Raw genomic sequence first — 14,922 nt, forward strand, 5'->3', positions numbered from 1 at the left:
TGGAGGTCAGATAAATATGAGCCTTTCACTCTTCAGCAGTCAATTCTCCTGATCCACCCAGGAAACCCCCTCCTCTGAGAAGGCTCCCTGGGTCTACCAGGCAGAGCACCAGGCCCTCCCTCTTCTGTGCTTGCAACAGTTCATTGCGTCATTGCTCTAGTGAGGCATTACCACCATGTATAGTAATTTTCTGGCTCCACATCTTCCCCCACTAGATGGAAAGCACCTACAGGCTTAAAGCTATATCTATTCACTTCTGCACCCTCAGGGCCTAGCAGGTTGTGGGAGACAGGATCGGTCATAAATAGATGTTTGCTGAATTAATGAGTAATAGGAAAAGAAGAAAGAGACAAGGAAGGGAAGGGAGGTGGGTGGGAGGGAGGGAGGGAGGCAGAAGGAAGGGAAAGTAGTGTAGGGAAAAGAAAGGAATGGAAGGGAAGCAGATAGCAGGGTCTAGCAAAGCTTGCCCAATCTTTTACCCTCTTCCAGCTCTCATCCTTGCCCTCCTCTCTCTGGAATGCCACTTAACTTTAAGAGGACTCCATATAGAGTGAAGAGGAGAAATGAACACTCTGCAGAGCCTGACAGACCAAGGGGAGTAACCCTGGAGACCCAGCAACCACAGAAGTTGCTGCCAGAGGATAGTTCCAGCTGAATGAATGAATGGGTGGTTGAATGGATAAATGAATGATACAACTTATTCAAGGGAACCATGGGTATCTAAACATAGAACCGGTAAAAGAGAAAGCTAAATCTGCCTAATCACAATGATAAAAATGGCAAGACTTACCTAGGGCTTGAGAGAAAGCCGCACAACCCCCGCAAGCATCCACTCATTTTCATATACCATGGCAATTCTTGATACACTCTCCAGAAAGAGGTTTGCCGCTGGAAGTATCTGATTAACACTTGGTGAAAATATGTTTTCTTGCGATTCATTGGGCTCTGAAACGAACATGGACTGCTTTCTCTGACGGGAGCGATTACACCTATTTAAACATCAATTACAGTTAAACGCCTCTGACTTTTTAGTACATGAAAATACTACAGCAAAAATATGACAACTCTGTGGCTGTAATTAGAGAAATAAAAGTCAAGGTAGCTGGAAAAAAATTGTATATTATACATCAGTCTGAATTTACCAAAGAATTTGTTCTAGTTACGCTTGCTGACCCAGAATTAGAGAAGTTTGTGGGCATGTTGATTTTCCATGTTAAGTCTTTCCCCTCCCCCAAGGAAACATTTTCAACCTACTTTTCTACTTTATTATTATTTTTTTAATATTCATTATCCTTCATTAAAAATTTTAAGTTACAAACATTTTGATTGATAAATAGTCAATGGGGGTGGTGCACCTAGTCCTTACTCTGAAACCAAATATCCTGCCATCTGGGGACTTTCACCAGTCCTCTTGAAAGCAGTTATCTTACCCCAACACCAAAGAGGAGGCTCAACCTTCCCCAGTTCCCTGAGTTCACATTGATTCAATTCTACAGCTCACTAGCCCAGCCCAAGACAGGACCAATCAATGTCCCGGGAGGGAGGGCAGAGAGGGTGGTGGGGCCACACTTGGCCACATGGGAAGGATGTGGGCAGAACTTTTTTGTGGGAGAGGATGCCTGGCTTTCAGTCCTAAAGGAAGTGATTTCCCTGGTAAAGGGAAGGTGATTTTGCCAAGGCTGGAGTCTAAATGAAGATGCAATTGTCTTTCAGACATCTCCAGCAGACCTTCTACAGACCCATGGTCTTGAAGGCAGAGTCCTGGGCCTAATACCCCTGTAGCAGTGGCACAGCTCAGAGCATCCCATAGACACTGATTTTGGCCATGGAGATGCTCTCTGTGTAGTGGTTCCGGCCTTTCTCATACAGGATGTAGAGCTGGGGGGCCTGCTCTTCTCCATCCATGCTGCCCTCCAGGGTTGCCAGGGATGAGTAGCCGCTGGGGCCTGGCCATAGCTGGACTGTCTCTTAAATATACACTATGGTTACTGCTTAAATAAGCACTTTTGAACAATTGAGAGTGTGCATTTTGGAGAAGTTAAGCCATTGCCTGGATCTCATATGAGCCAAGGGGTAGCTGGCAAACAAATGGCAAATTTGATATTGGAGCCAGGACTACTATATCTTCATTTCCAAAGAGAAATGGTTCCAGTAGATCATACTGCCCAGACATAAGCTTCTCAAAAACAAAAGCGTTTGTTTAACTAAATCCTGGTGATCTCTAACCTTGAAAACTAAAATAGAAATATTTTTAAATTTTCTGCTTGTCACTTTTTCTTGCAAGACAATGGAACACACAGCTAGGTGGCACACCAAGCCCAGCTCTTCGTAAGAACTCTAACCAAAGGGGAACTCACTGTTTAAACAACCATTCTTCATTTCCATTACATGATTTCCAGGTCACCCACCCGTACAGAGAGACCCCGTGCTATCTGGTCTAAAGTGTGCAGATGTGCCCAGACAGCAAGTGCAGTGCCTAACAGGCCCCTGCAAGAAAAAAAAAACTCCTCTCCTCCACTGTGTGTGGCAAAACTATGTGTGTGGTTATAAATCGGGAAAGTGGAGTGGGAATGAGGGAGAAAAAGAACTGGCATAAATAGTATCTGGGTTCAAGATCTGGAGAGTTAAACACAATACGTAAAGTATGGAAAACATTTTCATAGAAAACGCAGCATTTAATTTAAAATAACCTCATGAGGAGGATATAGATATGCATTCCCATATGGCAAAATCAGAGAGACAGGTGACTTACCCCTGGTCAGCACACGACCAGTAACTGCAGAAGTAGCAATCCAACCTTCTGGTTTAATGCCACTGCTCCTCCAACTACACATATGATGTGAGGAATGGTTTGAGCCCAGAATCATCTTTCCGTACACAGTGCAGCACTCAATGATAGACTAAATGGCCACTGTTTATGTAGTGCTAGATTGGTGGGCTAGATTATGCTGTACTGATAGACAACCCCCAATCTCAGTAGCTTAAAAGAGCAAAGGTTTATTACGTCCATCACAGGTTGGAGACTGGGAACTCCAATCCAGGTCTCCTCCCTATGGAACTGACAGAGCAGTCGCCATCTTGAATGTTGCCAGTGGCCACTTAGTCACAAGGCCCCACCCAACAAGGGGGGCCAGGAAGTGTTTTCCATGGTGGGAGGGGGGGGGCTAGAAATATTGTCATTTGGCTTAAATGGCCACCGCTAGTGCTTATTGTAGTGCCGGATCCTGTACCTTACATGAATTAGCATTTTAATACCCTCAAGGCAAATCCTGTCATCCCTATATTGCAGGTGAAAAACTGAGTCTTAGGGAGGTAAGTAAGCACCTCGTGTCAGGTCACGCCAGTTCTGTCCAACTCCAAAGCCATTGCTCTCCACAAGAAATCATTTCTAGGAAGATGCCATGGTGATTTCCAGAAGGAGGGAAGGTGGGTTCTGTTTGCCAAACAGCATGCAGACCTGAGCATGAGATGAGGACAGGGACAGCGAGTAATAAGTCTGCTCATGTTCCAGAGACCACGGTGCTGTATACAGGTGGCTCACACCTTCTCTCCTGTGCTCAGCCCTCCAGCTCCTGATTCCAGGCAAATACTGGAGGCTGAGGTGTAGTACTGAGTCTCAAAACAATAGAGATGAAAGCTGCTAGAAACAGCAGATCCAAAAAACCAGCAGCCAGAGATACCTGCACATTCATTCAGCAAACATCTATTCAGTGAAGCTAGAACAGGTCTCGGGGAATTCAGACTTGCTTGAGGGTGCCTGAGATCTTTAGGCCCACATAATTCAAGATCATCAGTTGATTTTTTATTGCATTTACTTAAAAATTTGCCACCGGGCGAGTTGGCTCATGCCTGTAATCCTAACACTTTGGGAGGCCAAGGCGGATGGATTACCTGAGGTCAGGAGATCAAGACCAGCCTGACCAACATGGAGAAACCCCATCTCTACTGAAAATACAAAATTAGCCGAGAATGGTGGCACATGCCTGTAATCCCAGCTACTCAGGAGGCTGAGGCAGGAGAATCACTTGAACCCAGGAGGCAGAAGTTGCGGTGAGCTGAGATGGCGCCATTGCACTCCAGCCTGGGAAACAAGAGTGAAACTCTGTCTCAAAAAAAAAAAAAAAAAAAAAAAAAAAAAAAAAAAAAAAAAATTGCATCTGAACACTTCAAAGCTGGCAATGTGGATTGGTTTGACCAATAACCACTGCTTGATCCTTACAAATAAATTCTGTAACGAAAACCAAATGTGGCTATCATGATCAGTATTAACAAGACATAATGGCCTATAGGCAATAGAGGAGCATTTCTCAGCTTTGCAGCTCTCCTTTGCCCTATTCCTTTGCAGCCACACTAATATGCATGCATCTGTGTATGCACACACATACAAAGTGTGTAAGACCAAACGATCCTCAGTTTTAGTAACAGAAAAGAGGCTGCACCATCACAGCCTAGAGGTCAAAGGGTCTCTCTAGGTTAGCCAATTTATGGTAGGAGTAATTTAGGTTACAAATTGAGTATAATGCTAGACAGGCCGTTAATTTCACAGGCAAAATGGATGCAGATGCATGTGACTAAAAGAGACCAGCTTACCTCAAAATGACTGATATGACATTTGGACAAGAGTCAAGAAAGAGAGCCGTTTACAACAACAACAACAACAACAAACCCAACATAGTGGATTCAAGTACTACAGTTCTGGCTTTTGGATATTTTCCATCATTGGAGGATGGGCTTATTTCTCCTGCCCAGGCCACATGGAGGTGAATTATTGCTATTATAATTCCTGATGCTATTCACAGCCTGATTGTGCAGCATGACAATTTTTTTTTTCTTCTGACAGTAGTGAATACTGTCAGCAGTGCTTTATGTGTAGGTACACACAGCAGCAAATGGGGTGCAATTCACACCCAGAATTTTAACAACCACACCATGACACTTTAGTCCCTGCACCACCAAGGGTATTACTGCTCTCAGGCAAACGGAGAAATTGAGCACATTGCAAACCATCACACAGCAAGTGAACAGAAGAGTGCCCATAAATCTAAGAGCATCCTCATTCCTAGGCCTGCTCTCTCTTCCACATCACATAACTTGAGATAGTGGGAATGATTACAATGTAGGAGGGAAACAGTATAAAGGATTTATCTTGTTAAAAAGAAAAGTAAAAAAGAACATAGTAAAGTTAAAAAGAAATTTGCATGAGCTTGGAATCTTCCCGGTGACTGTGATTTAAAGACTTTTCAAGTCCTTAGAGCTGAAGCACTCTATGCAAGTAACTGACAAACAGTGCTCTGCTCCTAAGTCAGGTGTCTGTGACTGCCAAAGTTTCCTGGGTGCAGTCCTGCAGTCCTTTTCAGTAGGGGATATGAATTCGATTTCAGAATTAGAGAAGAGTTGAGAGCCTACAGCAGGCAGATCACCTGAGGTCAGGAGTTCAAGACCAGGCTGGCCAACATGGCGAAACCCCGTCTCTACTAAAACAATACAAAAGTTAGCCAGGCATTGTGGTGGGTGCCTGTAATCCCAGCTACTAGGGAGGCTGAGGCAGGAGAACCGTTTGAACCCAGGAGTCGGAGGTTGCAGTGAGTCAAGATCACAACATTGCACTCCAGCTTGCGCAACAAGAATGAAACTCAAAAAAAAAAAAAAAAAGAAAAAGAAAGAAAGAAAGAAAAGAATTGGCACAGAGACAGAATCTATTTACCTCTTCTTTGTTAGTGTTAGAACACCACCTTGGTTTGGGGTAGCAATGCACCAAGTTAAAACCTCCACCCCCAGCTTCCCTCATATCTAGCTGTAGCCAACTAATGAAGTTCTGAGTCAAAGACACTTAAGTGGAAATGTTGGTATGAAATTTCCAGAAAAGCTCCTTAAAAGAAAGCAGCAAGGCCTTCGTCCTCCTTTCCTCCTTCCTGATGGGTGGAGCTCCAGCAGCCATCCAATGAGGTGGCCTTGAGAATGCATGCAGTGTAGTGAATCAGTGACACAGAAGGAGCTGGGCCCTAGGTGACTCTGTGGAGCCAACAGAGCAGCTCAGGACTGCCTGTTCCCAGAAGTCTATTATAGGAGAGAACAAACCCCAGCCATTGAAGTCAGATCTCAGTTACTCATAATCAAGTACAAACCCTAACATATAACCATTTTCATATATGTCTATGGATTTGTTTCTATGGGAAAAATCCCAACTACAAGGCTTCCCTTGTATGTGGCTCCTGCTGTCCCTTAACGCCTTAACCAGCAGGTATTTCCACAGACCCAAGCCTTACTTACCAAGAAGCTTGTGCTCCACTGCACTTCGCAGGGACTGGTGCCAGAAATATAGAAGGCCATTGGGCTTCTCCTGGACCCACTGTTTGGTGGCGTTGCGGAAGGCAGCCCAGTGCAAGGTGGCCACTTTGCAATGATTCCTGTAGCCCAACATGTCCAAAAGCTGGAGTAGCTCATCCTCAGCCAAGCCACCATGCGACAGGCACAGTAAGCACAGAGCGTCGGCCACCCAGCCATCCAGACCTGCTCAGACAACACAATGATGACAAGAATAAGAGCTAACATGAGCCAGGTATCTTTCCAAATGTTTTATATGATTCAACAACCTTCTTTTTCAATCATCCTATAGGAAACACTATTATAGCCCCTGTCAAATGAGGAAAATGGAGCATAGAGAACTGAAATAACTTACCCAAGGTCACACAGAAATAAAGGCAGAACTGGGATTTGAACCCAGATAGCCTGGCTCCAGAGCCCACACATACTGTTAACCATTAAGCTGTCATCCATTGTCACAACGAACACACCCAGAGCTCTGGTTACACACTGGCAAGTTTGCTCATTATTACACCGAGCATTTCTGCCTAGCAGTCTTTATTAAGGTTTTCTAACACTTAATTTGCATTTAAGGCTGTGAGTGGTTTTTCTGTATGATTGTTCTCCTGTCAAACACAGTCACAGACACCACTTAAGCCAGCTCTTCATTACCCACCTGACCCTTAGATTTTTCCATCATAGCTGGACCTCCTTCTGGCTTTATGATCAACCGACTATAAAGAGATCCTTCAGACCATTCAGAGAAATGGTAACGCATAGTCTGCCACTCTGACTTTATCTCCCATGCTAGGACTGGGGAATGAGCCCAAATTACCTGCAATCTTGAAGCAAAGGCAGAGCTGTGCAACCCCAGTCAGTCAAGCTTCCCTGAGGTTGGCCTTAGCACTTTTTTTTTTTTTTTTTTTAGACATGGTCTCAGTCTGTCACCCAGGCTGGAGTGCAGTGGCACAATTATGGTTCACTGTAACCTCAACCTCCTGGGCTCAGGCAATCCTCCCACTTCAGCCTCCCTAGTAGCTGGGACTATAGGTGCGTGTCATCAGGTCCGACTGATTTTTTGTATATTTTGTAGAGACAGGGATTCCCCATGTTGCCCAGCCTGGTCTCGAACTCCAGGGCTCATGTGGTCCACCCACCTTGGCTTCCCAAAATGCTGGAATTAGAGGTGTGAGCCACTACACCCAGCTGGCCTCAGCTTAACCAAGCTCTTCCTGCACCTATGGCTGAGGTCCCTGGGCCTCAGTGGGGGTGGATGGGCAGAGCTGGGGGGTGGAGCAGTCTTTGATGGGGAGGAGACCCAGGCTTTCCTGCACAAACCTGGAGATGGAGGGCAACACAGCCACAGGCCACTTTACCTGAGTGACTATTCTAAGGGCACAGAGAACTAGTTTCCACCTCCTTGTAGGAGCAGGAGGATGCAGTAAATTTGAAGTCAATTTTCTTTACAGAAATGCAAATTGTAGAGCAAAAAAACAGGGCAGGACAATATGTTACACCAATCAATGTGTCCGTCCTTCCTTCCTTCCTTCCTTCCTTCCTTCCTTCCTTCCTTCCTTCCTTCCTTCCTTCCTTCCTTCCTTCCCTCCCTCCCCCTCCCTCCCTCCCTCTCTCTCTCTCTCTCTCTCTCTCTCTGTCTCTTTCTCTCTTTCTCTCTTTCTCTCTTTCTTTCTTTCTTTCTTTCTTGAAGGAGTCCCGCTCTGTCACCCAGGCTGGAGTGCAGTGGCACGATCTTGGCTCACTATAACCTCCACCTCCCGGGTTAAAGCAATTCTCCTGCCTCAGCCTCCTGAGTAACTGAGATTACTGGCACGTGCAACCACATCCAGCTAATTTTTGTATTTTCAGTAGAGGCAGGGTTTCACCACGTTGCCCGATCTCAAACTCCTGATCTCAAGTCACCTCAGAATCCCAAAGTGCTCGAATTACAGGCATGAACCACCATGTCCAGCTGTGTCTTCATTCCAAGTATTTTCTATTTCTCACCCCCACTTCCCCATCCCTGCTCCATTCTAAACTCACTGACCTTAAGAGGAGACTGTTATAGCAGAGACAAAGAGAGAAAAACTCAAGTTTCAAAATAGACTTTTGAAGTTCATGGCAGTGACAATGGCTTGAGGCAACAAATTTTGACTCTCAAAAGCCTGATTGTTGAGTATCATCATAACACATTCCTGGAGCCAAGCAAAGTGGTAGCACACCTGTAATCTCAGCTACTCAGGAGGCTAAGGCAGGAGGATCCCTTAAGTTGGAGGCCAGCCTGGGCAACATAGTGAGACCCCAGATAAAATAAATAAATAAATAAATAAATAACTCGAAACACAGGGAATAAATTTTTTTTTATGATAAACAATAAACTCAGATAAGTTCAGGGTGATCTAAAGAGGATTTTTTCTCCCACTCAGGAGGAAAAGCATTTGTGAAACTGAGAAAGTATAGGAGAGAATCAGAGAGGAGAACAAGACTCAAGCAGAGCACAGAAGTTGGCAGAGGAGAGAGGACCCTCTGTTAGGATGTGGCCCCTGTCAGCCAGAAGCCACAGAGATCCAGCAACCTGAGAACAGATGGGCACACGGGTATCCTAGAGGAAGCCAGAAGTGCAGAGAAGTCAACATCTGTGGACCATGGAGACCATGGAGACCAGCAGGGACAGAGGACAACCAAGGCCACCCAGCACCCAGGCCCTTGGATCTCAGATCAACCCAAAGGAGACACGGTAAGGCCACAAATCCTCCCCCGACTGAGAAAATCCTGAGCTCACTGAAAACAAACCATATTGATGGAATTAACCTGAATGGACTGGATGAGGTATTTGCCATCAGCAGGCCTGTGGGCTCAGAAGAGAGATACATTGACTTATAAAAATAAGAAAGCTCCATTTCTTACATTCTTGAAAAATGTGACTGAAATTTATATCTAATACAGTTCTCCTTACAGCCAACACACAGAGTCCTTTAGAGGAGGCAAATTTAGCAAATAAAAATACAGGATGCTCAGTAAAATATAAATTTCAGATAAGTAATAAATTAATTTTTAGTGTGAGTATGTCCTATGTAATATTTGGGACATTCTTATACTGAGAATTATTTGTTATTTATCTGTAATTCAAATAATTGTTAGCATAGGTATGTCCCATGCAATATCTGAGACATATTTCTACTAAAGATTATTTGTTGTTTATCTGAAATTCAAATTTCACTAGGCAGGCCGGGCATGGTGGCTCATGCCTGTAATCCCAGCACTTTGGGAGGGCGAGGCGGATGGATCACCTGAGGTCAGGAGTATGAGACCAGACTGGCCAACATGGTGAAACTCTGTCTCTACTAAAAATACAAAAAATTAGCTGGGTGTGGTGGCGGGTGCCTGTAATCCCAGTTACTCGGGAGGCTGGGACAGGAAAATCTCTTGAACCCAGGCGGCGGAGGTTGCAGTGATCCAAGATTGTGCCACTGCACTCCAGCCTGGGTGACAGAGTGAGACTCCATATCAAAAAAAAAAAAAAACGTCATTGGGCATCCTGTGTTTTCTCGGACAACCCTGTCCCTAGAGCCCCCTTCCCTGTGCAGGAGTCCACCACACATCTTTCTCCCTGTGGACTCCCACAGAGTTGTCAGCAATGGCCAAGGCCTACCTTCTCCTGAAGACACAGTGTCTGAATTTGACCTTTTTGGTTGAAAAGTCCAACTGTAGTCTTCAATCCAGCGTTTGAGAACTAATTCCCAGAGCTCCTGAACAGAGACGGCCTCCAAGTACTCCTTCATACACTGAAACTCATTGTGGTAGATTCTACATTCTTTCCATTCATTGGCTAGGATTGCGAGTTTTAAAGGACTCAGATCTGGTTTTTTCCTCAAAGACTGTCTGCTCTGTTGGAAGGGGTCCATGTTGGGAATGGAGAGATGCTTTCTAAAGATGTTTAATTTTGTTTCTTCATCTCTTGTGCTAATGAGTTCCACTGTCCTCACATCCGGGCGGGCACACAGTGACTTGTAGGACAGGCTGGAAGAGACAGTGCTCATGATAAATTTGCAATGAGGGGAGAGTGAGTGTGGCAGCCAGGAGAAATCTTTCGCCTGATGGAGAGAATCAAAGACATTTGAAAACATTAAAGACTTTAAAATTACTTTGTTGATGGTTTTTCAACTTAGAGTAGGTACAATATAGGGAGTAAGTATAGAATAAGGGTTGGAGTGAAGGTTATAAATAGTAACTTGAATTGCAAGCATTAAGTGCTAAGAAAATATCAAGTCACATTCAATAGAACCGTATTTGACTCATGTGTCAGTTATGAATTTGATTGTGCAAATGTGAACTGTAAAAAGAGTTTCTTAGGGGCAAGTAATTTAATAAAATCACATACTTCTGCCAAGAATGACCTACAGGAATAACCAGAGGAAACTGAAGAGCGCAATTGGAACCATTCAGTTGAAAAAGAGAAGTTGTCACTTTGTGCAGCAATACTATCACGAGTTAAATCATTTAATTTTGGAACAAAATAAATACCTAATAAGATCAATCTTTTCTCAATTCCTTTAATAGCCTTTCCCACAGTACCTCTTTGCCTGATAACACCAACCATCACATACTCACTCTGAGCCAGGCACTGTGTTGAATGTGTCTGTAGGTACTAACTGTATTAATTATGGGTTTTAATTTCTGCATCTTAGGATTATTTAACATTCCCCAGGACCTTACACATCCAGCCCTTCCCAAGGCTAGCTAACTCCTGGGGGTGGTGGACAGCCTGCCTGGAATCTGCCTTTAGCGTGCAGATCTAACTCACACAATAACCCTGCCCTAAATCAACCCAGGGCCGGGTACCAGACAACTAGAGGCAGCCTCTGTGCCCAAAGCCCATCAAAATTATTCAAATTAAGCCTGGATTAATTTGCACAAAAACATTTCTTTTTTTTTTTAGTTAACTGGGCATGATGGCTCATACCTACAGCCTGCAGTCCCAGCTACTTAGGAGGCTGAGGTGGGAGGATGGCCTGAACCCGGGAGGTAAAGGCTATGATTGCCATGATTGCACCACTGCACTCCAGCCTTAACTACAGAGCAAGATGCTGTTTCAAAAAAAATACATAAATAAAATAAAAATTAAAAATTCAAATTAGCCAACCCTAAACTGTTTACCCTGCCCTGCCTTGCCATTCCTATAGAAACCCCAGTAAGGGCTCTGGCTTCAGTTTCCCCTTTCTCCTGTCCTCTGCCTCCTGACCACCCTTCCCCTGGGTCCCTGCACAGTGTGTCCCCTTCTCTCAGGAAACATAAGTAATGACTTCGTCTTTCAGTGGTACTGGCCTCTCCATGTGGTCGCCCAACCATACTTCTGCAAATTAAATCCTGGGCATAATTTTAATACATGAACTCACTCCATCCTCATTACAACACTCTAGAAAGGCAGAGAAAGAATAGAGGGTAGAGGATAGAGGAGCTACATGCCTTATCTAATTAGTTTAAGCTAGTTTAAGTGGCAGAGCTGGGATTCAAACCAAGGGTCTGGCACCAGATGCAGGCTCCTAATCGCTGCCCTAAACTGCTTCAGCTAACTGTCTGGCCATCCTTCCTCCTTCTAAAGAGCTCTGCCTCAGGTCTTTCTTCCAGAAAGCCATCCCTTCATGAGAGGCTGTCACAATACTACATATCAGTCTGTAGCAGCACACGTCACAGTTGTGATATGACTTCATTAATGACTGCCATTCCCCACTAGAATGAAAGCTCCATTTCTTTACAGGGACTATGTCTGTCTGTCTTTGCTAATAGTGCTTTGCCTATAGTAAGTGCTCATGGTATACATACAATTTTTTTTTGAGATAGAGTCTCGCTCTGTCACCCAGGCTGGAGTGCCGTGGTGTCATCTCAGCTCACTGCAACCTCCACCTCCTGGGTTAAAGCAATTCTCCTGTCTCAGCCTCCCAAGTAGCTGAGATTACAGGTGTGTGCCACCATGCCTGGCTAATTTTTTGTATTTTTTTTTAGTAGAGATGGGGTTTCACCATGTTGGTCAGGCTAGTTTCGAAATCCTGACCTCAAGTGATCTGCCTGCCTTGGCCTCCTAAAGTGCTGGGATTATATGCCCAGCATTATGATATATTAAATTAAAAAGCGGGTTAAGAAACAATGTGGTGTGTAACTTCTTTACATAAATATGTATATGTATATATAGATATCCATAGGTAAAAGCATATACAGCAGCAAAATATTTACCAGTGGTGAGACATGAGTGTATTTAATTTCCTATTTTCTTCTTTTTTTAATCATATTTCTATAAGAAACAGATCTTATTCACATATTTGATTACATATACTTTTAAGATTTAAAGAAGCTGCTTCCCAAAGTAATAACTGGTGCCAAGTATTAGTAGAGGTTCCATTGATCCAATATTATTTCAAACAGGAGAAAAACTGAAGATGACAACCCATGAATGCAATGTTGTATGTGCAAAACCAGTGAAGATGAGGTAGACCAAACTATAATACATAAAGAACAATAAGACTGATCAAAGTATAAAATGGAGGACAGATATGTGCATGGGGAAAGGCCCCAGTGGCTGGAACCAGAATGCCCATGTCTGAATTCTGAGTCCACCACTTAACCATCTTAGGACCTTAGACAAGCCACCTACCATCTCTATGCTCAGTTCACCCTGTGTAAACAGGGAAGATGAACACAGTCTCTTTCTCATATGGTTGTTGTGTGAATTAAATGTATTAATATTCTTTTTTGTTTTTGTTTTTGTTTTTTTGGAGATGGAGTTTCACTCTTGTTGCCCAGGCTGGAGTGCAATGGTACAATCTTGGCTCACTGCAACCTCTGCCTCCCGGGTTCAAGCGATTCTCCTGCCTCAGCCTCCCAAGTAGCTGGGATTACAGGTGCCCACCACTATGCCTGGCTAATTTTTGTATTTTTAGTAGACACGGGGTTTCTCCATGTTGGCCAGGCTGGTCTTGAACTCCTGACCTCAGGTGATCCACCCACCTCAGCCTTCCAAAGTGCTAGGATTACAGGTGTGAGCCACCGTGCCCAACTAAATGCATTAATGTTCTTAAAGTTCCAAAAATGGTGCCTGGCCCATTGTAAATACATTATAGAAGTATTTGTTCAATAAAATATAGAGCAGGGCTGGGTGCAGTTGCTCACACCTGTAATCCCAGCACTTTAGAAAGCAGACTGGGAAGCTCGCTTGAGCCCAGGAGTTCAGAATAAGACTGGGCAACATAGCAAAACCTCATCTCTATAAAAAGTTGAAAAAATCAGCCAGGCATGGTGGTGTGTGCCTGTAGTCTGGAGGCTGAGGCAAGAGGATGGCTTGAGCCCAGGAGTTAGAGGTTACAGTGAGCTATGATCATCCCACTGCACTCCAGCCTGGGCAACACAAAAGACCCTATCTCTTAATTAATTAAAATACAAAGCAGTAACTAAAAGCAGTGTTGGCTGAAACCAGAGATGTGTGATGCAATGGAAAGGTGTTATATATAATACATCCTAAATAATGAAGTTTTTATTATTTGTATTTCTTTTTTTTAATTGTTTTATTTTTATAAAGTTGTGATAAAATAGTTTTAAATATCATTTTAAAAAGATGTTACCTTCTGACCTGAAATCCCATAAATGCCAATCAGTTCTTCAATTCCATCTAGTACAAGTATGCATGGCTTTAAACTGATGGAAGCAATAAATACTTCCACAAGAAGTGGAAAGACCAAGGCATCTGAGTCTTCATTAAGAATATCTGTTTCGAGCTGAGTACCTACAGCATAGAAATTTGTTCAAATTAGGTGGAAATGATTCTGTCATTGTTAAAACATGTTTATGGGCTGGGGAAGCAAAAGAGGTTGGGAAAAATGAGCGCTACTCACAGCTGTACGGCTAACACACATATGTATACATGTGATTACCATCCTCAAAATATTCAACCCAAAAGAGATAATAGTGATGTTTACCACCAGATTGTCTCCAACACATTTTCAGGATTTGATATAAAAATATTTTTGTATGATCCAAAACATTACTCTCATCTTCCAGAATGCAAAAACAGGCCATGTTACAAAGAGTTGGATATGAAGAGAAGTCCTGTGATCTATGAAGTTTCTGACACTCCTTAACATTGGGTGCGTGCTTAGGGTCACAGCCACCGCCCTGGGCTCTTCCAGTAATGCTCAGATACAGGAGCTCCTACCCACTGTCTCCTCTCCTTGGCCCTAGCCCATCTTAAACTTAACAGAAACAATCCTAAACTCTACCCACACTATTGGACCCTAGACTTTGGACTCTGGAAAGTATACAATCTTAGGAAGAACTAAGCTATGAACCCCCAAAAGGCAAAGGAAGTCATTAGAGATGTTTGACTTTCAGACTGTGATAAAGTGACCTAATAGCAGCAACCCCAAGTTGTAATCAACTGCCTAATACTCTAAGAACATTTTACTGCAACTTCCGTCTTGCTTTTATTTTTCAAAAGCAATATTTTCTACAGAAATTTAAGCATGTTGAGGTCTGGAAAATCGAGTCACACGTAGATGCTTTAATGGATTAGGCCTCTCAGATGCATTAAGATTTTGTTAGAATTGTTGAGAGTAATTATGTTTAGCAAATATT

The 14,922-nt window shown here is 43.5% G+C and overlaps 1 protein-coding gene across 1 annotated transcript in view; it reads right to left on the minus strand.

The window, feature by feature from the left end:
• Nucleotides 1-14,922, minus strand: part of LOC104657486 (putative tetratricopeptide repeat protein 41) — an 87,342-nt gene that overhangs the window by 42,642 nt on the left and 29,778 nt on the right. The window contains exons 5-8 of the mRNA XM_030939286.1: nt 13,914-14,074; nt 9,953-10,394; nt 6,271-6,510; nt 791-989 (exon numbers count right to left, since the gene is read on the minus strand). Of these exons, the coding sequence (XP_030795146.1) occupies nt 791-989; nt 6,271-6,510; nt 9,953-10,394; nt 13,914-14,074 (1,042 nt within the window). The remainder of the gene's footprint in view (nt 1-790; nt 990-6,270; nt 6,511-9,952; nt 10,395-13,913; nt 14,075-14,922) is intronic.

The sequence above is a fragment of the Rhinopithecus roxellana genome, chromosome 10 (assembly GCF_007565055.1).
Source record: "Rhinopithecus roxellana isolate Shanxi Qingling chromosome 10, ASM756505v1, whole genome shotgun sequence".
Classification (NCBI taxonomy): Eukaryota; Metazoa; Chordata; class Mammalia; order Primates; family Cercopithecidae; genus Rhinopithecus; species Rhinopithecus roxellana.